The sequence below is a fragment of the Leguminivora glycinivorella genome, chromosome 8 (genome assembly GCF_023078275.1).
Source record: "Leguminivora glycinivorella isolate SPB_JAAS2020 chromosome 8, LegGlyc_1.1, whole genome shotgun sequence".
Classification (NCBI taxonomy): Eukaryota; Metazoa; Arthropoda; class Insecta; order Lepidoptera; family Tortricidae; genus Leguminivora; species Leguminivora glycinivorella.
In genome coordinates, this window is record NC_062978.1 from 166981 (window position 1) to 190159 (window position 23179).

The following is a 23179-nucleotide window of genomic DNA, read 5'->3' on the forward strand; positions in this document are numbered from 1 at the left end:
CGACGTCAATTATGTGGTTATTTCGTAGTTAATCTTCAGAGTATGGGTTTCTACTAAGAAACGATAAAGAGAATTTTTATGTGATGAAATTGCAAATGATGAATCATATCAATATTTCAATTTTATGTGATGTCAAACAGAGCGATTCATAATAACACTATAATGATGAGTACCTATACTCAATGCGTAAAGATATTTTTAGATGAACACATTCGTACAATACAAATTTGCGTGGAATTTCATTTATCATTTGCCAAAAGATGCAAAACTGAACATGTACAAAACGCCTTTATTATTCATATCCCCTGACTTTAAAGTAGTTAAAAGCTTTTACAACACTCACCGAGTCTTTCAACATTTTGCCCCAAGGGCGTTCATATCGCCACAAGGGCGTCCTTGCTAGGGATTAAACCCCAAACCTCTTTGCTGTGCCTGCTTCCCAATGAGCCATAAAACCGAATGTCTGCATTGGGACCACAGTGGCTAGAATTAGCGTAGATTTATCCTGGTACTACCTCCCTGTGTAGAAACGGACTCCCCGTCATATTTTCAGGTAATCAGCAAGTAATTTCACTACCTTTGTTTATATAAACACATATTTTGCCGGTCACAATATTTACATTTACAATCCTTTAATGTCATATGTCAAAGACAGACGTTCGGAAATCGACTGTTTTTTATGCGTGTTTATCGATCACATCGATTTTTCATTTATGTTTTAAGAACCAATAATTACAGAAAGCAATTATTTGTCCTTTTATTTGTGTATTAATTTTGTTAATGTTTAACATATTTATTAATTTATAATAAGCATTTGAAAATAAAATGTTGTAAGTACTAACAAACCTCGTAAACTTGAGCTCTACAAACTTCGTAAACTTGTACTTATCAAACTTCGTAAACTTGCACCAATTGTCAACCTCACTTTGTCGAACAACAAACAAACATTCTTTATCAATATTTCTACACATAATTGGTATGAAGGGAAATCACAATAAAATAAGTATACAATTCGTACATTCATGCTTAAATAAAAGAGCAATATATCTTTATTATAACACACATAACGTAAATGCTATGCTGCCAATTTCTGTGTCCATCTCGTGGCTATCACTTCTACTCGACGCTAGATGACATTAATAATTTCAAATCAGCTTCTTCTAGTACCTGTTAAACCTATTTTTCGTTAAATTGATGAATGTAGAACACAAATAAATAATTTTAAATGATATGAATCACACATCCCATGAACTGACGTCTTTATGCAATTTCTCAGATACCATAATAGAATTTTAACAAATGAAATGTACTTTTAACTTTATTCTTTCTGTGATTTTGGCAGCGTCTCCCAGCCACTACCAAATATCCCAGACTAACTCAACCAATTTTGTTCCAAACTCTGGGGAATAAGTTTGGAACAAAAAGAATTAAAACAATGCCTGAATTCATCTCCAAAGGTTTATCAACTATAACTGCTATCATTATAACTCAATCTGTACAAACGTCAGTCAAGCAAAGGAATGATTCATACCTTTGGTTAGCAGTGGCTACACTGCATGTATGGAATGACTGTTAGAGCCTTTCTCTAACCGCTGTCCTCGTTGCTTCCACACTGGTCAGCATGACTGGCATCTCAAGATCTGTATTAAAAAGGGGTAACTATGACTTACAAAGTCACTAAATTATCTCTATATAATATCACACATTTAGTTCTATGCAAGTATTATTACAAGGTTAATTTCATGTTATATTCTTTCCATTATAGGTTCTCAAATCTCACTGAAATCATTAATTCCAAGATGCTTATTGAAGTTATTACAGTTCCAACTATTTATCATCATCATCATTATCATGACCATCATCATGTTAGTTCCCTTTGAACTACATAAATGTAGTACTTAAATACATATGTAAAGTATCTCAAAGATACTTTCCAGCCACCATTATGGTGCATCAATATTCATACCAAAGTACTACACAAATAATGCAGTAAATCAGTAAACAAAGTCAATTTCTAACAACATTTGTCTTTCATTATAGTTGCTATTATCTCAACTAATGTATTGAGATATATCAACTCAATTCAGCATATTCAGGATACAAAATTCCACATATGATAGTCAAACTCAATATGAAAGCTTTGTAACCATTCTCTCACGAAGTACACTTCTCAAATATAGAGAATAAATGCAGATGGTATATCACGGATACAACATCAGATCAGATGAGTATAACATCATCATTGCAAGTATCTTAACACCACTCATAAACACAACTATGGCAAGCACATTAACATTACACATAGATCAACACATTACAGATTATTAGAGATATTTCATAAACCACAGAACACCTCTGTAGTACACACATTATCAAAGCCACTTTTAGGTAAATCATAGATGTTTCATAAACCACATTATCATATCAGTAATTACTTTCATAAACATAAATTTAACCAACACATGAAAAACCCATAGGGAAATCAGGTAGTTCTTTCATCTGGCACATTACCAAATCCATCTTTATCAAATCATACATTTTCTTAGACACAATATACAAACTTAAAGCTATACATTTACATGGTATGTCACAACGCTCCACACTAGTGGCCAACGCCTGACAAATATCATTATTAGACCCAAAATGTGTATGAAGGTTCGTCAACCCTCTCAGAGTAGCGCTAGTCTGTACACATGCCCGAGGGCCCTTACAGTGATCACCATCTTGGGGGGTCCTCCCAGAGGATGCGTGAACCCATGGCCTTCAGGTGTCAGCGGCCAGGTCTCACAAACTCACTGGCGTTTACCAAGGCCTGGGGCGCGACTCCAACCCCAGCCAAACTCATAACTTTCCTCATATTAAATAGATAACACAATTACTAAGGCTGGACCGCACCCCCAGCCCCCGGTGGCGGTCATACCAGCATCAGGGCTACCCGATGCCTGGTCCCAAACTCGTTGGGGCCGCGCTGACTTACAGCCACGTTGGCTCTTTCCCGCATTCAACATGCGCCATTTTGTGATGCAATCATGTTAACTACATGATCTTTATATGCATAAACGTGTAACAACTCCCTGCCACACTCATTTCAATATATTATCCACAACAGAAACACCATCATCGTAAACTTTGTAATAATGCATAGCAATAATATTCAATCATGAAAAGTTAGTTTTAGGTTAAATGTACGAGAACGTTTTGGGAAAATAACTCCTCTTTTATCATAGAGATATAAAACACCACTTAGCTTTCTTTGGTGACTCGGCTCCCCTTGATGAGCACTGATTCGAATATTAATTTACATAATTAAATTCAACACGCCATAAAGTGACAAACAGGTTTTTACTGGTTTGAATGGAGGTTGTTTCGTTCAGTTGGTAGTGTTGCCAGGTAACTCGCGAAACGTCGCGACACTTAGGTCGAAAAAAAAACTAAGATTTGTCTAAGTCATGTATAGCTAAAAATGTTGTAAATGGTAGGCCATACATTCTAGGGAATATCACCTATTCTCGACTTTGCATCTGGTTATAAATATAAGATAACAATTGTTTTGACCGATTCAGAATGTGGAATCTTGAGCGTTGCGGGGGTTTCAAGGCACGTAGGTTAAATAAATTTGTCACTCACAGTGTGAGTGTGAGTCTCACACACCAACACGTGGAAAATATTAACTGCAAAACATCAAACAATGTAGTTTGATTAATTTTTTTTTTAACATTTAAGAGTCAAAATCATCATTTAAACGTTTATTCTACCAGCCACAGCTAGTTGTGGACATCAAGTTAAAATTTCTATGAAATTACTTTGCACTCTTGTAGATAAAATGAAACTTTGTCATTCATTTTTGAAGTATCAAGAGAGCCTTTACCCGTTGGTGGAGTGAAGAATAATTTAAGTACATAAATGGAAATAAGATTGATTTCTACCCGCTGATTTCATTCAATAATGTCTACGTGTAAATTTGCAAAATATGTGACGTCACACTAGGGAGGGGGGAGTCTAACAAATGTAACCAGCTGTGACAAGGAGGGGGGGAGGGGTCAAAAATCACGATTTTTAGTATGACGTAATTTATGGATGATCCCTAATACGACATGTCGCAAGGACGCTCCTGAACCGACCTCATTATATCAGGAAAAACGCGATGTAGGAAATGAGCGTTCAACGTACAGTGATATCTATCGGCAAATTGAGTAAACTAATGCGCGCGAGCTAGTATGGAAGATGATTTTTATGGAATAATTGTTTATTGCGTGAACCGATTTTAACCATTTTGCCTCTATTTGAAAGCAGGTAATTTCATTATTATTTTGTTAAAAAATACAGGTACAATAAACACCCGCAAGGGTCTTGAAATTGAAAATGTAAATCTGAAAAGTTTTTTATAAATAAAGTTTTTTAAAAAGTTTTAAAGATACGTATACGATTTTATTTTTCCTGTAAAAAGTTTTAAAGATACGTATACGATTTTATTTTTCCTGTAATATTCATTATAATAGCCATGTTTGGTGAAAATTTCATAAATTTATGTTGGTAAACCTCGGAGATAAGGGGGGGAACGGTATTTATTTTTCCATTTTCCTTCAAAAAACATTTTTTCCCACAACCAAAAAATTATAAAAAATAGTTTTGATATGTACAATTTGAGCTCTTTCTAACGATACCCCACTTGAAATTTTCAGTTTGCCCCCTTTCATTCTGGCCATTTTCTATCATTTATAATAATTAATTAAAAAAAATACTTTCAACTTGTAGAGGTTCACAATGTTTATAACTATTCCAAATTTCATATCGATAGCATAAGTAGTTCTCGAGATATTTAACAATGTGACAGACGGACAGACAGACGGACAGAGTCGCACCATAAGGGTTCCTGTTGTACCTTTTTGGTACGGAACCCTAAAAACACCTATGCATGAAAAATGAAAATGAAAATGAAATATTTATTTTTCAAGTAGGCATATTACAATGCGCATATGAACGTCAAATAAAGCTACGCCGGCTCTAACCCTACGCCTCAGCCTCGAGAAGATTTCAGTCCCCCCTCAGTTGGGAGGGGGGTATCCACTATGGGACCGGCAAGAAACTCGGCGGGCAACTTCTTTTCAAAACATTACATCTTATAATTAACATGCATTAAATAACAACATACAGTTTAACATGCAAAAGTATTCATCAAAGAATATGAACAGACTAGGTACTCTATGGAAATCAATTTCAATAAATTATATTATTGCTTAATAATACGTCGTTCTTCTTCAGAGAAAACATATCAAATTGTCATAGAAGAAAAAGATAATATGAATCTCAATATCATTAAATATGTAATTTACCTACACAACATAAAATATAAAATATTTGATGTGCTTTCTTATCTGAACTGTGTCCTCTATACATAATACAATTATTTTAATTGCTATTCGTTTTTTGTAGTTTCTGGTTCGGGCCATGCATGTTTGTCTGTCAAATAGTCCTCGACTCTGTAATAAGCCTTTAACATCAATGATTTTTTTAAGTAGTTCTTAAGAGCTGGGAGGGGTAATCTCAAAGCAGTGTCAGGTAACTTATTATAAAAATGAATGCATTGCCCAACAAATGACTTCTGTACTTTACGGACACGAAACTTCTTTATGGCAAGCTTATTTTTGTTTCTAGTGTTATAATTATGGATATCAGAATTCTTAGTGAAACAGTCTAAATTCTTAACAACATAAATTATACTATCATAAATGTATTGGGAAGCTACAGTTAAGATATTAATTTCTTTGAAGAGTTCTCTTACTGATTCACGTGTTCCTAAGTTGTAAATAGAACGAATGGCTCTCTTTTGTAATACAAAGATAGTCTGTATGTCAGCTGCTTTGCCCCAAACCAGAATACCGTATGACATTACACTGTGAAAATAACTATGATACACTAGGCGAGCTGTCTCAACATTAGTCAGTTGCCTGATTCTCCTAACGGCGTATGCGGCTGAACTTAATTTGCTTGCTAGTTTCTTTATATGAGGACTCCATTGTAGATTTTTGTCCAATGTTAAACCAAGAAACAGTGTTGTATCTACCATCTCTAAGCATTCATCATTCAAAAGTATTTTTGTATCGATTGGTTTAACATTCGGCAGAGAAAATCGAATACATTTGGTTTTCTTAGAATTAAGAAGTAAATTGTTGACAGTAAACCACTGCAGTACCTACATCAGCTAACGTGCTATTAATTACATTGTAATCCGTAGATTTTCGGTCAACATTAAAAAGCAGTGATGTATCATCAGCAAAAAGTACTATTTCACAAAAGTTTTTCACTATACATGGCAAATCATTTATATAAACCAAAAACAGGAATGGACCTAAAATTGAGCCTTGTGGCACTCCTAATTGGACTACAGTCCCGCTAGAGCGAGTTTTGTTAACAACTACTGTTTGTGTTCTATTGCTAAGGTAAGAAGACATAAAGTTTAGGGCATTTATAGACAGACCATGTACACAGTTATACAATAAAATTCTATTCTATTCTATTCTATTCTTTGCTTTTATCTGGACCTGAAAAAAAAGGTTATCAGCCTCATCTACGGGACATATGGTCTTGCTTTAATATCAGCATTTTTCTATTTAGTTGAAAATATCAGCGTTATTTGTTTTAATAATCATAATCAATTTATTCGTAAAGCTAATTTACATGTCAGTCAATGATACAATAAAAAGAAAACATTAATAATAATAATAGTCCTTAATACCGTTTTATTAGGCAGGCGTCCGGTTTTTAGGGTTCCGTAGTGTGGGAATTCCCACAGGAGGTCCTTGGAACAATAGGAAGGCACTTTGGTTTATCCGAACGTTATTTATTTATAATCTATATCTATATACATATATAAAATGCTAACGCTAATGTACGTATGTCCGGGGTTTTCTCTATCACTATCAATTCCAATCAACCCCCTGTTGGGGTGGTAAATACGCCTTGGTCTCTAGATGAAAGTAAGGGAGTTTGGTCGCGGTGGGTGGAAGTGGGTGGCTGTGGGTGGCGAAAATGTTAAAAAAATATATATCTGTCCTTCTTCTGTACTGGTACATCTCTACTTCTGTATCACGCAATATAATTTTAAATGTGTCACACAATATAAAAAATGTGGGTAAGTGCATCTGTACTTAAATATCTGTACTTCTGGAAAGTTCTAAAAATTTCTGAAATGATCTAGAAAAGTCCAGAATGTGTGTAAATGTTTCAATCGATATGGAATGTTCTAGAAAGTTCTAGATACTTCTGGAAAGTTCTAATATTTTCTAGAATAATCTAGAACGTTCCAAAATCTGCAAAACTGAATGTAGTTGATATAGAATGTTCTGGAAAGTTCTGATATTTTCTAGAATGATCTAAAACGTAAAATGTGTAAAACTGAATGTATTTGATATAGAATGCTCTGGAAAATTCTAATATTTTCTAGAATGTTCTAGAACGTTCCAAAATGTGTTAAACTGAATGTAGTTGATATATAATGTTCTGGAAAGTTCTAATATTTTCTAGAATGTTCTAAAACGTTCCAAAATGTGTAAAACTGAATGTAGTTGATATAGAATGTTCTGCAAAGTTCTAATATTTTCTAGAATGATCTAGAACGTTCCAAAACGTGCAAAACTGAATGTAATTGATATAGAATATTCTGGAAAGTTCTGATATTTTCTAGAATGATCTAGAATGATCTAGAACGTTCCAAAATGTGCAAAACTGAATACAGTTGATATAGAATGCTCTGGAAAATTCTAATATTTTATATAATGTTCTAGAACGTTCCAAAACTTGCAACAATGTTAAACTTGCAACTGTGTTAAACTGAATTAAGTTTTACATATTTATGAAATTTCTACATTATTCCATAAGTTTTCAGAACTTTCTAGAACATTCCATATCGATTGAAACATTTACACACATTCTGGACTTTTCTAGATCATTTCAGAAATTTTTAGAACATTCCAGAACATTCTTATGAACAACATTAAGTTTTACACGTTTTGGAACGTTCTAGAACATTCTAGAAAATATAAGAACTTTCCCGAACATTCTAAATCTAAATATATAAAAGAAGAAACTGACTGACTGACTGACTGGCTGACTAACATATCAACGCACAGCCGAAACCGCTGGTCCTAGAGATTCCAAATTTGGCACGTAGGTTCCTTATATAATGTAGTCGCTACGGGACGAGACGGGACGGGCCGGGACAGGAATAAGGTTAGGGATAAGGATAGGGATAGGGATAAGGACAGGGACAGCGACAGGGACAGGGACAGGGACAGGGATAGGGATAATATGGGTATCGTTAGAGGGATATGCAGGCAGTGTAAAACGCAGTGCAAAAAGCAGGCGGCTCAGTGGGAAGGGATCGTTGTTGTAAGGGATAATGCAAGAAAGTACTTTTTACCCACCGACCATTAGTGTCGAAATACGGGCTATGTGGGTTGTTTATAAAGGTTTCCCCAGCGTATATAGAATACATACCTACTCATACCTACTACCTACGCTGTGGTCGATGTGGTAACATTTCTACAATCATTGCAAGCATTTCTTTAAAAACAATAGTATTATATATGTGTAATCGAAATAATCGCAGACAAATGTACCTACAGAGAAACCTACGGATCCAAATGAAAATCTTAATTTTTGTATACGTTTGAATAAAAATACTTTTAGTACGCGGGCGAAGCAGCGGGTAAAAGCTAGTACATATATAAAATGTTAACGCTAATGTACGTATGTCCGGGGTTTTCTCTATCACTATCAATTCCAATCAACCCCCCGTTGGGGTGGTAAATACCCCTTGGTCTCTAGATGAAAGTAAGGGACTTTGGTCGCGGTGGATGGAAGTGGGTGGCGAAAATGTTAAAAAAATATATATCTGTCCTTCTTCTGTACTGTACATCTACTTCTGTATCACGCAATATAATTTTAAATGTGTCACGCAATATAAAAAATGTGGGTAAGTGCATCTGTACTTATATATCTGTACTTCTGGAAAGTTCTAAAAATTTCTGGAATGATCTATAAAAGTCCAGAATTTGTGTAAATGTTTCAATCGATCTGGAATGTTCTAGAAAGTTCTAGACACTTCTGGAAAGTTCTAATATTTTCTAGAATAATGTAGAACGTTACAAAATCTGCAAAACTGAATGTAGTTGATATAGAATGTTCTGGAAAGTTCTGATATTTTCTAGAATGATCTAGAACGTTCCAAAACGTGTAAAACTGAATGTAATTGATATAGAATATTCTGGAAAGTTCTAATATATTCTAGAATGATCTAGAACGTTCCAAAATGTGCAAAACTGAATACAGTTGATATAGAATGCTCTGGAAAGTTCTAATATTTTCTAGAATGTTCTAGAACGTTCCAAAATGTGTTAAACTGAATTAAGTTTTACATATTTATGAAATTTCTACATTATTCCATAAGTTTTCAGAACTTTCTAGAACATTCCATATCGATTGAAACATTTACACACATTCTGGACTTATCTAGATCATTTCAGAAATTTTTAGAACATTCCAGAACATTCTTATGAACAACATTAAGTTTTACACGTTTTGGAACGTTCTAGAACATTCTAGAAAATATAAGAACTTTCCCGAACATTCTAAATCTAAATAAATATAAAAGAAGAAACTGACTGACTGACTGGCTGACTCACATATCAACGCACAGCCGAAACCGCTGGTCCTAGAGATTCCAAATTTGGCACGTAGGTTCCTTATATAATGTAGTCGCTACGGGACGAGACGGGACGGGCCGGGACAGGCGTAAGGTTAGGGATAAGGATAGGGATAGGGACAGGGACAGGGATAGGGATAATATGGGTATCGTTAGAGGGATATGCAGGCAGTGTAAAACGCAGTGCAAAAAGCAGGCGGCTCAGTGGGAAGGGATCGTTGTTGTAAGGGATAATGCAAGAAAGTACTTTTTACCCACCGACCATTAGTGTCGAAATACGGGCTATGTGGGTTGTTTATAAAGGTTTCCCCAGCGTATATAGAATACATACCTACTCATACCTACTACCTACGCTGTGGTCGATGTGGTAACATTTCTACAATCATTGCAAGCATTTCTTTAAAAACAATAGTATTATGTGTAATCGAAATAATCGCAGACAAATGTACCTACAGAGAAACTTACGGATCCAAATGAAAATCTTAATTTTTGTATACGTTTGATAAAAATACTTTTAGTACGCGGGCGAAGCAGCGGGTAAAAGCTAGTTTATTTATATTGATTTACAAAACATGTTTACATGTCGAGTCCTGTCAAAAGAGTGTCGTTTGAAAACTCAAAAGTCTGCACATAGACAACTGAGATTCCAAACTTGAACTTGGTCAAGCATGAGTCGATTGCATATTTAACCTTCACAATAACACACCCCCTCAATCGACTCTGCTTGAAGCGTTAGTACATACTTTACAACTTTTATCTAATACTTTACAACTTTTATTTAAAAGGCCACAATCTCATTTCCAGAACAATATTTCAAAAACTTTCATCACATTAGTTTACCAAAAAACAAAAGGTTTCAAAAAACATTATCATCAAATATTAATTAGTACATATCTACATGTACTCTCATATAATATAAACTCCCACTAATCGACACATCACTACTAATATATAAATAAGTAGTTAATTATTCAGCTTCTCGCCTCATATTATTCTTTATTCTCCCACTCGATACATCGCTACAAATATATAAATAAACAGTTAATTATTCTACTTCTCGCTTTATATTTATCTTTATTCTCCCACTCGATACATCGCTACTAATATATAAATTAACTACATCTATCTCCCTTATTTATTCCACCTCTCGACTCATACTTATCTTTATTCTCCACCGCTCGATACATCATTACTAATTGCCAAATATATATATCGATTATAAAATTTACGTATCCTTCCCTTCTCTAAACAAATACTAAAATACTAAAAATTATAATAATATTTGGAATAAATAAAATTTAGAAAAAATACTTAAGGATAACTTCAGAACACTGTGTAAATAATAATTATTAAATGAATGTGTGGTTTTACTCTTTCTTCAAGTTGGTTTGTTGGTTACTTTTATATTGATTCACTTACCATTAGTACACTCACACCCCCTTAAGTGAATCATTATTAAGCACCCCCTTAATTCTAACTTTATTTCATGTTTCCAGAATCCTTAAGTTTTCTTTCAATACACATTCCTGTATTATTTTTACACACCCTATAAAAAACTTACATACTACGATAATTATAAACAAACCCCGACATGAGCCGAAAAATAATTAACGTTCACTTTAGCCCGCACTTATACTACACTCAATGACTCATTTTAGCCACAATATCACTAAAACACTAATCTTCGTTGACATTTTTCAAACTTTACAGCCGGTAAACTTTTAGTTAGTATATCAGCCAGCTGTGATCCCGTCGGACAGTATTTAACTGTAATCTGATTTTCGTCAATTTTCTCTTTTAGGTAATAGTATTTTACGTCTATGTGTTTGCTTCTTCTCCCCATGATTCCTTTTTTCATAAGCCAAATTGCAGATTGATTATCTACTCTCATCTCAACTTCTAGTTTTTCCTTGGTTATCTCAAAAATCAGATCCCTTATGAATAGTAGTTCTTTACAACATTCTGCTGCTGCTATGAATTCTGCTTCTGTGCTGCTCAGTGCGACTACTGATTGTTTTCTTGAGCTCCATGCCACTGGTCCACCATTCAGCCAAATCACAAAACCAGAAGTGCTGCGCCTAGTGTCTGGATCTCCCGCGAAATCCGAATCACAATAACCCCTGAGTACTTTATCATCTTTATTAAAGTGAATCCCTTTTTCTGTTGAGCCTTTCAGGAATCGCAAAATTGTCTTAGCATTATTCAAATCATTTAAATTTGGAGAATTTTTATGCCTCGAACAATAACCCACTTGAAAACTAATGTCTGGTCGCGTTTTATTCGAAAGATATAACAATGACCCTATCATCTCTCGGTAAAGCTCATGAGACTTAGTATCAACCTTTACTGACGGATGCTGTTCTATCAGAATTGTTGGACATTTACATTCTTTGGCATTGTTTAGGTTAAATTTCTTAATGATTTTCTCACTGTATGTTTTCTGAAAAATTTTAATGCCATTTTCATCTTGCTTAATGTCCAAACCAATGTAATTGGTTACTTCATCTAAGACTCTTAGTTCAAAAGCCTTTCTAATTCTTTCTATTATGTACACTAGATCTTCTTCTTTCTCTCCAAGAACTAATCCATCATCGACATATACCGCAAGAATAATCTTTCTTTCACCCTCCATAACAAAAATGCATTGATCAAGTTTCATCTGCTTGAACCCCATCTTTATTAAGAACTCTGTAAACTTAATATTCCACATTAGTGGAGCTTGTTTCAGACCGTATAAGCTCTTGTTTAGTTTGCATACTTTGCCTTCTTTGTTGCTATAGCCTTTGGGTACCTTCATGTATATACATTCTTTCAAGTCTCCATGTAAAAAGGCTGTCTTCACATCAAACTGTTTTATTTTTAACCCTTTTGCCGCTGCAATAGATAGTAAGATTCTTAAAGACGTACTATTAACTACCGGACTGTACGTCTCGTCATAATCTATTTTGTACTTTTGTTGAAAGCCTCTTGCAACTAGTCTGGCTTTATATCTGCCATCAGACTTTACTGTAAAAATCCACTTGCTAGTAACTAACTTTCTTCCTTTTGCTTCCTGTTCATCCACAAATGACCACGTCTTATTTTCTTCAAGTGATTTAATTTCTTCTTTTATTGCCTTTTTCCATTTATCCTTTTCTTTTGATTCTATTGCCTCCTCGTAAGTTAACATTGAAGCTTCAGTATCATAATTCATTAAATAATCTTTATATCTATCAGGTAATCTGCGGTCTCTAGCAGGTTGAACTCTTCTATTTTGATTAACATCACTATCAATATTTTGATTTTCAATACTTCCAACTCGATTTTCAACTTCTTCATTATCAAAAAATTCTTCATTCCCATCATAAAATACTTCATTATTTTCTTCTTCTTCAATTGTTTCTATTTCATTTGTTTCATTATTGTCTTTTGTTTTATCTTCATTTGTTTCGCCTTCATTTATTTCACCTTCATTTGTTTCGCCATCATTTATTTCGCCTTCATTTGTTTCGCTTTCATTTGTTTCATCTTCTTTTGTTTCACCTTCTTTTGTTTCACCTTCTTTTGTTTCAACTTCTTTTGTTTCATCTTCTTTTGTTTCATCTTCTTTTGTTTCATCTTCTTTTGTTTCATCTTCTTTTGTTTCATCTTCTTTTGTTTCATCTTCTTTTGTTTCATCTTCTTTTGTTTCATCTTCTTTTGTTTCATCTTCACTTGTTTCGCTTCCTAATCTTCTTAAATGAATAACACCTTCTCGAACATTCTCTGCATTTCTACTTCTTACTTTTCTTTTTAACATATCACCTTCTCGACTCTTCTCTATATTACTACTTCCTCCAACTCTTCTTGATGTACCTCCTTCTCGACCCTCCTCTCCATTGCTACTTGTTTCAATTCTTCTTAATGTATCTCCTTCTCGACCTTCATTACTGTTGACTCTTCTGACCTGATTTTCTTCCTGCCTGTTTATTTGATCTTCATTTTGTGTTGTGCCTTCCCTAACTGTCTCTTCAGTTTCTTCGTTGATTGTCCAAAGACCTCTAATAGTTTCATCATTTTCTTCATTTGTATATATACCTTGCTCATCTTCATTTATTCTTACATCCCTCGCTCTTACAATTGTTTTTGTTTCATCCACCCATATTTTGTAACCATTCCTGATATAGCCAATCAGGATTCCCTTTTGCATCTGACATCTAGCTTTCGTACACCAGAGTTTATTTTATAAAAAGTTGTTGAACCAAAACGTCTTACATGTGATACATCAGGTTTGATGCCAAACCACATCTCTGCTGGAGTTTTGTCTTTGCCTTCGGTAGGACTTCTATTGATTAAGAAACTTGCAGTTATAAGAGCTTCACCCCATAGATAATTTGGAACTCGACCATCGAATATTAATGCTCTCGTTCGTTCTAACAAGGTTCTATTCAATCGCTCTGCTTTTCCATTTAATTGAGGAGTGTAGGGTATTGTTAGATCCATAATTATGCCCTTAGAGCTGCACCAAGACATTAGGTTATTGTTCGAGTATTCTTTTCCGTTGTCGCATCTGATTTTCTTAACTTTTGTATTGAAATGGTTCTCCGCTAAAGTCACAAACTGTTTTATTTTATCAAAGGCTTCACTTTTAAAAGTAATTAAGTAGACAACACAAAAATGTGTAAAGTCATCCAAAAAAGTAATAAAATATTTTTTATTATCCCAAGTGGGAATTTCTATCGGACCGCAAATGTCCGTATGGTTAATTTCTAAAGGAAATTTTGCTTTAATTCTATTATTTTTGAAAGGTTTTCTAGTCATTTTTGCTTTAATGCATATTTCACAAAAGTTTTCTTTATGTTCCCCCCCAATTTTGATACCGTTCACCAGTTTAGCTAGACGCGGCACATCCGATACGTGACCTAGCCGACGATGCCAAATATCGGCGTTCTCAGAAAGCAAAACCTCGCGAACAGTGTTAGCAGAAAATTCTGTTTCATAAAGACCGTTTCTAGTTTTATATCCCGTAAGAATAATGCGATTATATTTCTTTACAGTTACCTTGTTTCCAACGAAGAGTACAGAAGCTGCATGATCAATAATTGAACTGATACTGATATCTGTAATCAGGTTTCTAGAAATTGCAGGAACATGTAGTACATCTTCCAGTTCAAAACCATTTGTTTTTACTGTACCTATGGCTTGTGCGACGAGGTTCTCTGCATTAGCACATCTTATTTCTACATTTACATTTTCTGTGGAGTTAATGACATCATTATTATAGAACATGTGAGATGATGCACCCGAATCAATAATGGCTCTAATACTAGTTGTATGCTTCAGTTGTTCACTCACCAGACTAAAAGTGCGACAAAATTTTTCAATGTGTCCCTTCCTGTTACATTTCCTACATACCTTTGTAGAAAAACATTCACTGGAAGTGTGGCCACTTTTATTGCATATAGTGCATTTTTTATTATTACAGAATCTCGCAATATGCCCTCGTTGGTTACAATTAAAACAAATTCTTTCATTGCTTTTCATTGCTTCCTCTGTTTGGTGATTTATATCTGAATTGACTACTATTGAATAATTATTTTCAACAAGCTTAAGTTCTTTTTGAATTCGTTCGATCAAAGTATGTATGGTTTGGTCAGACTTCGGAGTTACCTCCCATACAGTCCTGAAGTAATTTAATGTTGAAGGTAAAATGGTCAAAATCTTTTGTATAAGCATGTCATCATTTATTTTATTTGCGGTAGATTCTAGTTCAAAACACATATTTTGCAATTTGCTAATATCTTGAAGTATATCTCCAGTAAATTTGTAGTTATAAAATTCTATAACTCTGAGGTGACTGTCTTTTTTCACTTTGTAATTGAAGACAATATCTAATTTTTCAAAAATATCCTTTGTGGTTGAGCAATTAATCACATAATGTAAAATATTTTCATCTATTGAATTTAAAATATAGTATTTAGCTTTTGCGTCTTTACCTTTATCATCGGCTCCAATTCCTTTTGCATCCAGAAATAATTTAGCTAGTTTTCTCCAATTAGAATAATTCGTATTTAATTTCAAAGTCTTTATGTTGTCCTTACTGTCCATGATGTAATTTACTTACGGTTTTCCTTTAACTATGATGTTACTCTCGTTGCTAAGGTTATGTTGTCAACAACTGTGGTTGCTAACGTTATTCTCGCCGTACGAAAGCTGACTAAATAATGCTGAAAAAATACAAACACTTCCTAGCTTTAAATACAATGTTCCTTAACGTTGCGTATGGGCCATAACCTGTGCGAATTCCCACAGGAGGTCCTTGGAACAATAGGAAGGCACTTTGGTTTATCCGAACGTTATTTATTTATAATTTATTTATATTGATTTACAAAACATGTTTACATGTCGAGTCCTGTCAAAAGAGTGTCGTTTGAAAAACTCAAAAGTCTGCACATAGACAACTGAGATTCCAAACTTGAACTTGGTCAAGCATGAGTCGATTGCATATTTAACCTTCACAATAACACGTAGTCAACTAGGAACCCTTATAGTTTCGCCATGTCTGTCTGTCCGTCCGTCCGTCCGTCCGTCCGTCCGTCCGTCCGTCCGTCCGTCCGTCCGTCCGTCCGTCCGTCCGTCCGTCCGTCCGTCCGTCCGTCCGCGGATAATCTCCGCAACCGTTAGCACTAGAAAGCTGAAATTTGGTACCAATATGTATATCAATTACGCCGACAAAGTGCAAAAATAAAAAATGGAAAAAAATGTTTTATTAGGGTACCCCCCCTACATGTAAAGTGGGGGCTGATATTTTTTTTCATTCCAACCCCAACGTGTGATATATTGTTGGATAGGTATTTAAAAATGAATAAGGGTTTACTAAGATCGTTTTTTGATAATATAATATTTTTGGAAATAATCGCTCCTAAAGGAAAAAAAAAGTGCGTCCCCCCCCCCTAACTTTTGAACCATATGTTTAAAAAATATGAAAAAAATCACAAAAGTAGAACTTTATAAAGACTTTCTAGGAAAATTGTTTTGAACTTGATAGGTTCAGTAGTTTTTGAGAAAAATACGGAAAACTACGGAACCCTGCACTGAGCGTGGCCCGACACGCTCTTGGCCGGTTTTTTATCCATAGCCCAGTATTTAGTCCATCATTTTCATCAAAATAGCCCAGTTCATTTTAGATTCCATTAACTCTCAAATAGTCCTTACACCCTGGCGGGTGCTGCCTCTGCGTGTGTCCCATGATACGGGCAAGGGCAACATCCGCTCGGTGTACCCCTTACATTTCATTAAAGTGTCGAAAGGGCCTCTACGCGTTGGCTTCGGCCCCGCGCACGCCTCCCAAAGGTCCGGAACACCATTGTTCCGTGATGGGAAAGACATAGTCCTTACATCGTAAGCATATCAAATAAAAATTTAGTCAAAGAATGAGTACAAAAAAATAAAAATATTAAATTACAATAAAAATTAACATTGAATTCTGCACTTTCAATACTTTCATCACTTTTTTAGGCGATACTTAAAGCTAGATATGCTTGGGAATTCAGTGATGTTATCTGGTGGGTGGCTAAAGACCGTGGGACCCATGACGTGGGTCAGTTTTGAGGACCTGGCGAGCCTGCGGCCGATAACAATGAGCTTCCCTGCATTTCGTCTATTTCGCCCATGTACTTACCATAAACTGCTATTTGCATAATTATAACAGCAGGTAACGTAAGTATACCTAACTCTTTAAATAGCAGTTTAGCCGGTGTATCTGCTGGTACTCGAGCTAGTAGCTGTATTGGTTAGCCCATAGGACCATGCAGATTACTCCAGATTACTTTAATTGTCTAGTTTTATCCACTCAAACTTTATTCCAAATAAAGTATGCCGGTCTTGCCCGCCCTGACCTTAGGTATTTGAAAAGGGTTTACGGTGTGTTTGTGTGAAGGTGCGCCGTGCGATGTGGACGGCGCTGCAGAGGTTCGGGCTGCGGCACCACGAGCTGCCGGCCCTGCTGCGCAACGCGGCCGCGCTGCTGCGCGTGCTCGCGCTCGATCTGCACGCCGGCGACAACCGACGTACGTCCTTCTACCTACCTACAGTACCTACCTACACCCACTTGACTGGTGTGACGTGACCATCCTCCACTGGCCTTTATGTATCATATTCGTAGAGCCAATTTACATGTCAACATTATAAAAGAAACTTAAAGCTAGAAAACGCAAAACGGCCAAATAGCTGAACAAAATCGACGATCTCCTTTGACCCAAACAAACAGGTAAGTTAAGTGTCACCGTTTAAAAACCGCTGTGATAGTTAAGCTGTGCGAGGCAGGAAGTTTTTGGAGAAAAGTACAGTTGAGGACTGCCAGCCATCCAAGTAACGAAAATCTTGTCTCGTAGGCCATCGCGACAATCTTTACGTAGCGCCAAATTCAAATTCAAATTCAAATTCAAAATATCTTTATTCATGTAGGCCTAGTTACAAGCTCTTATGAATAGTTCATTACATATATATTATGATCTTAATCTAACCTAATTATCAGAGCAATTTATTGTTGTAAATTATTGTTCATAATAATATTGAGTCTATAATATACAATTTCATATAAAAATAATCGTTAAACAAAAAATATATAATTAGGTATTATGTATATATAAAAATACATGTCTAGAATATTTCTAGGAAAAATCCAATGTCCAAAAAAATACAATATTAATTTCATCAACAATAATAATAATAAAAAACGTAAAAATAAGAAACCATTTCGAATAACAATTAATCCCACGTTGTTTTATCATTCATGTAGTCTTGTGTTGTATAATAAGCTTTGGAAATGAGTACACGCTTTACATGATTCTTAAATTTATTAATTGACAATTCAGTAATATGATTCGGAAGTTTATTATAAAATCGAACACAATTACCCATGAATGATTTTTTAATTTTACAGAGCCGTGTGAAGGGCACCGCGAGTTTATGTTTATTTCTAGTATTTATATTATGTACATCACAGTTTTTCTTAAAATTACAAATGTTTTTATGTACGTACATAATATTCTCATAAATATATTGACAATGCACTGTCATTATATTAATGTCCTTAAATTTATCTCTAAGTGAGTCTCTATGGTTCATTTTATATATTGCTCGAATAGCCCTCTTCTGCAGAATAAATATGGTATTTATCTCTGAAGCACTGCCCCAAAGTAAAATACCATATGACATAATGCTGTGAAAGTAACTAAAATAAACTAATCGAGCTGTTTTCACGTCTGTTAACTGACGGATCTTGCTCACTGCAAAAGCTGCAGAACTAAGTCTATTCGAGAGGTTAACAATATGGGGACCCCACTGAAGTTTAGAATCTAAAGTTATACCAAGAAAAACTGTACTATCTACCAGTTCCAATTCCTCATCCTTCACAACGACACTTGTTTGCTCATTCCTTACGTTACTATTAGTGACAAACTTAATACATTTAGTCTTTTTTTCATTTAATAATAAATTATTAGCATTGAACCAGTTCACTATTTTAGAGATAGCATTGTTTACATCACTGTGAGCTTGTTGCTGTCGTTTGAGTTTGAAAATAAGTGAGGTGTCGTCTGCAAACAATACTATATCATGGTGGGTCTTTACAAGGAATGGCAAGTCATTTATGTAGATAAGGAACAGGAAAGGCCCCAATATTGATCCCTGTGGTACACCCATAGAGACCAATGACCCAGTTGATCTCTGTCCATTGACATCTACCCTTTGTATTCTACCATTTAAGTAGGACTTGAGTAAATTTAGTGCTGATCCTCTGACTCCATAATAATGTAGTTTCCTGATCAATGTTTCATGACAAACACAGTCGAAGGCCTTAGATAAATCACAAAAGATACCTAAAGCATCTTGTGACTCCTCCCAGGCATCGAAAATATGCTTAATTAGCTCAACACCAGCATCGGTTGTCGAGCGACCCCGTGTGAAGCCAAATTGCTTATTATGCATCAAATTATTAACGTTAAAATGTCGTACTAATTGCGAAAGAACTAATTTTTCAAATATTTTACTGAAAGTTGGCAGCACAGATATTGGTCTAAAGTTAGTGGGGTCAGAGTGGCTGCCGGATTTAAATAAAGGAGTTATTTTGCTATGTTTCATTAGATCAGGAAACTCGCCACAGTCAACACTGTTGTTGAATATAACTGCTAAGTCAGGCGCTACAATCTCAACTAAGGATTTTACGGCATGGACGGAGACCCCCCAGAGGTCACTAGTTTTTTTGACATTAATTGATTTAAATGCCTTTACTATATCTGAGGTACAAACATGTTCAAAATAAAGGTCTCTACAACACTCAGGAACGTTTTCCTCTAATAATGTGATGATGCGCCAAGCGGTCAAGCTCACCAGAAATATACTGGCAGTCGAATTTTCGCACTTTGTTGGATGCGGTCATGTGGGAGACCCTGGTACTGAGGTGACCCTGCCCACAGTCGAGAACAGTATTCCATGTGTGGGCGAACCAGCGCCTTATAATGCAGAAGGCGGTCGGTGGAATACTGTTTCGATCTGTATCTCTGCCTATGCACCTAATGCATCTTGTTAGACAATAGGAAAATGTACCATGCCATCGTTTGGCAGGGGTCCCGGTGATATTCTACGTGACATCAGCGGCGGTGATGGCGCTGTACGTGTACACGTACCACGTGTCCACGTACTGGTTCATCTGGCGCGGCGGCGGCGGGGGCGGTGGCGGCGAGCGGCTCTTCGTCATCCTGCAGGTCTCGCTCTCCATCAGCAGCTGCATCGGCGTCGTCAAGCTTCTTTACATGTACCTTCATAGGTGACACTCTGACATTTTAAAAAAACCTAACCACATAAATAGAACCAACCATAATATTGCTATTGTTTAATATTGCTATTGTTGTTACTATTGTTCGTGCTTAGGGCCTTCACAAGCTCATAATCTGTTGAATTTAAAGTTGTGTAAGACAACAGGTTCATCTTTCAAACTACCTTCATGTCTTTCAGCGGCAAAGTAAAGAAGCTGGTGTCCGGGTACCTGGCGTGCGACGCCGCCGTGGCGCGCGGGAGCCGCATGCGCACCAACGTGAACGCGACGCTGCGGACCGTGAAGAAGCGAGCCATCATCTTTTGGCTGATCATCATCGGCAACGGGGTCGTGTATGTGGGGGTGCCCCTCGTCAAGCCTGGAAGGCATTTGACTGTGGATGGTCAGATTCTTCTGGGTAAGATATTTTCCGCTGCCCCTCAAACGACTAAATAATTCTATTTACCGGACTAGGATTGCCTAGCTTGCTCCTTCCATCTGCACGCAAGCAGTTTTTGCCATTTTCTATAGTTTTTTTTTGTATCTGTTTCTGAAAATAATAATATCCTGAACCCGATGTGTATCAACCATGATGTGATACTGATACCTAACGTCAGCGTGATGCACTCGCGCAGGTCTGGAGCCGATGTACTCGTCGCCGAGGTTCGAGCTGGCCAACGTGGCGCTGTGGGCCAGCGTGTTCCTGACGGTGTACGCGCCCGCTAACATCTCCGGCTTCTTCATCGTCGTCGTCGGCTACTCGGAGGCGCAGATGCTGGCCCTTGCGCAGGAGCTTCTCCACCTGTGGGACGACGCCCAGCAACACTATAAACAGAACCGGCCTGCTTCCACACAAACTCCGAGTTGTTTCCTCGATATTTCCAGAGAATCGCAAGCCGGCAAAAGAAAGAAATTGCGTACGGTTAATGAGTACGTGACAAGTCGCTTAGTGAGCATTATTAAATGCCATGCGACAAATATCAGCCTTATCAATCAAGTTCAAAGCATATTCAGAAGCTCTTTAGCCATGGAATTTACTCTGCTGACCTGCGGTCTCATAGCCGAGCTGTTGGGGGGCTTAGAGAACACGTTTATCCAGGTCCCGTTCTCGTTGGCACAAGTGTCCATGGACTGTCTCACCGGGCAGAACCTGATGGACGCGAACAAGGCGCTGGAGGAGGCGGCGTACGCGTGCGGGTGGGAGCGCATGCACACCGGCAACCGGCGGCTCGTGCTGGCGCTGCTGCAGAACGCGCAGCGGCCGCTGCAGCTGTCGGCGGGGGGCGTGGCCACCCTCGGACACACCTCGCTCATGGCGGTCTTCAAGTCCATATACTCGGCGTACACTGCTCTGCGACGATTTACCTACTGAACATAAGTAGCGAATATAAATAGTAAAAACCGGCCAAGAGCGTGTCGGGCCACGCTCAGTGTAGGGTTCCGTAGTTTTCCGTATTTTTCTCAAAAACTACTGAACCTATCAAGTTCAAAACAATTTTCCTAGAAAGTCTTTATAAAGTTCTACTTTTGTGATTTTTTTCATATTTTTTAAACTTATGGTTCAAAAGTTAGAGGGGGGGGATGCACTTTTTTTTCCTTTAGGAGCGATTATTTCCGAAAATATTAATATTATCAAAAAACGATCTTAGTAAACCCTTATTCATTTTTAAATACCTATCCAACGATATATCACACGTTGGGGTTGGAATGAAAAAAAATATCAGCCCCCACTTTACATGTAGGGTGGGTACCCTAATAAAACATTTTTTCCATTTTTTATTTTTGCACTTTGTTGGCGTGATTGATATACATATTGGTACCAAATTTCAACTTTCTAGTGCTAACGGTTACTGAGATTATCCGCGGATGGACGGACGGACGGACGGACGGACGGACGGACGGACGGACGGACGGACGGACAGACAGACATGGCGAAACGTGTCCTTAATATATTTAAGCTACAGTAAATTTTGGGAGGCGATTGTAACATGTCAGAAACTTACTTCCATGTTTCATCATATGCAAGCTAGGGCTTGCAATATCGGACGGTTTTCAATTCCGGAACTGGTTTTCGAGATTAGACTTCAATTCCGGAATTCCGGAACTAGTTCCGGAATTGAAAAATTTTTTTTGGTTTGGTTTTCTGGTGGATTTTTGATGAAATAATACAATTTTAAACTAAAATTTGTTATAAATCGACTTTTAAGACAATAACTCCGTACCTGAAAGGTATATAACACTGAAATTTTCATTTGAGTAATTTTACAGGAAAGCCCATTTTACGTCAAAATCGGTCTTGCAAGGTATTTCGAACTACAGTTAACGATACAAACGAGGTTTTAGTGCCAGTTTTCTGATAGTGGTAAACGCTAAAGTTATTTTTTTATCCATTGAGCATCGAAATAATATACAAGTAATAATTTACAAGAACTGCATAACGTCTTGTTCACATAACTCACATAACTGTAATAAAAGAAATATTGAATTACCTTTATCAGACTCGAGTAGGAACAAAAGATATCCAAGCTAGCCCGAAAAGACAGATTTTATGATTTATTCCTAGGTACCTACATGTACCTACACCTTAATTTTTTGTAAAAAAAATAAATCATTCTTTTATATACATCATTTTCCATACTTTTGCTTCTCAAATCTTTTGATTTTGTGGTAAGTGGTAATAGACTTAGATAGAGTTTAGTAAA

The 23179-nt window shown here is 36.4% G+C and overlaps 1 protein-coding gene across 2 annotated transcripts in view; it reads left to right on the forward strand.

The window, feature by feature from the left end:
* The window catches only part of LOC125229224, a 58842-nt gene extending 36979 nt beyond the window's left edge, over window positions 1-21863 (forward strand). Inside the window, exons 2-5 of one of the 2 annotated variants that reach the window (XM_048134018.1) lie at window positions 17565-17730; window positions 20288-20489; window positions 20678-20895; window positions 21113-21863. In XM_048134018.1, coding sequence (XP_047989975.1) covers window positions 17613-17730; window positions 20288-20489; window positions 20678-20895; window positions 21113-21849 — 1275 coding nt within the window. In that variant the 5' untranslated portion in view covers window positions 17565-17612 and the 3' untranslated portion in view covers window positions 21850-21863. The remainder of the gene's footprint in view (window positions 1-17564; window positions 17731-20287; window positions 20490-20677; window positions 20896-21112) is intronic. The other variant, XM_048134017.1, reaches the window with a different exon arrangement.
* Window positions 21864-23179: the final 1316 nt, after the last annotated feature.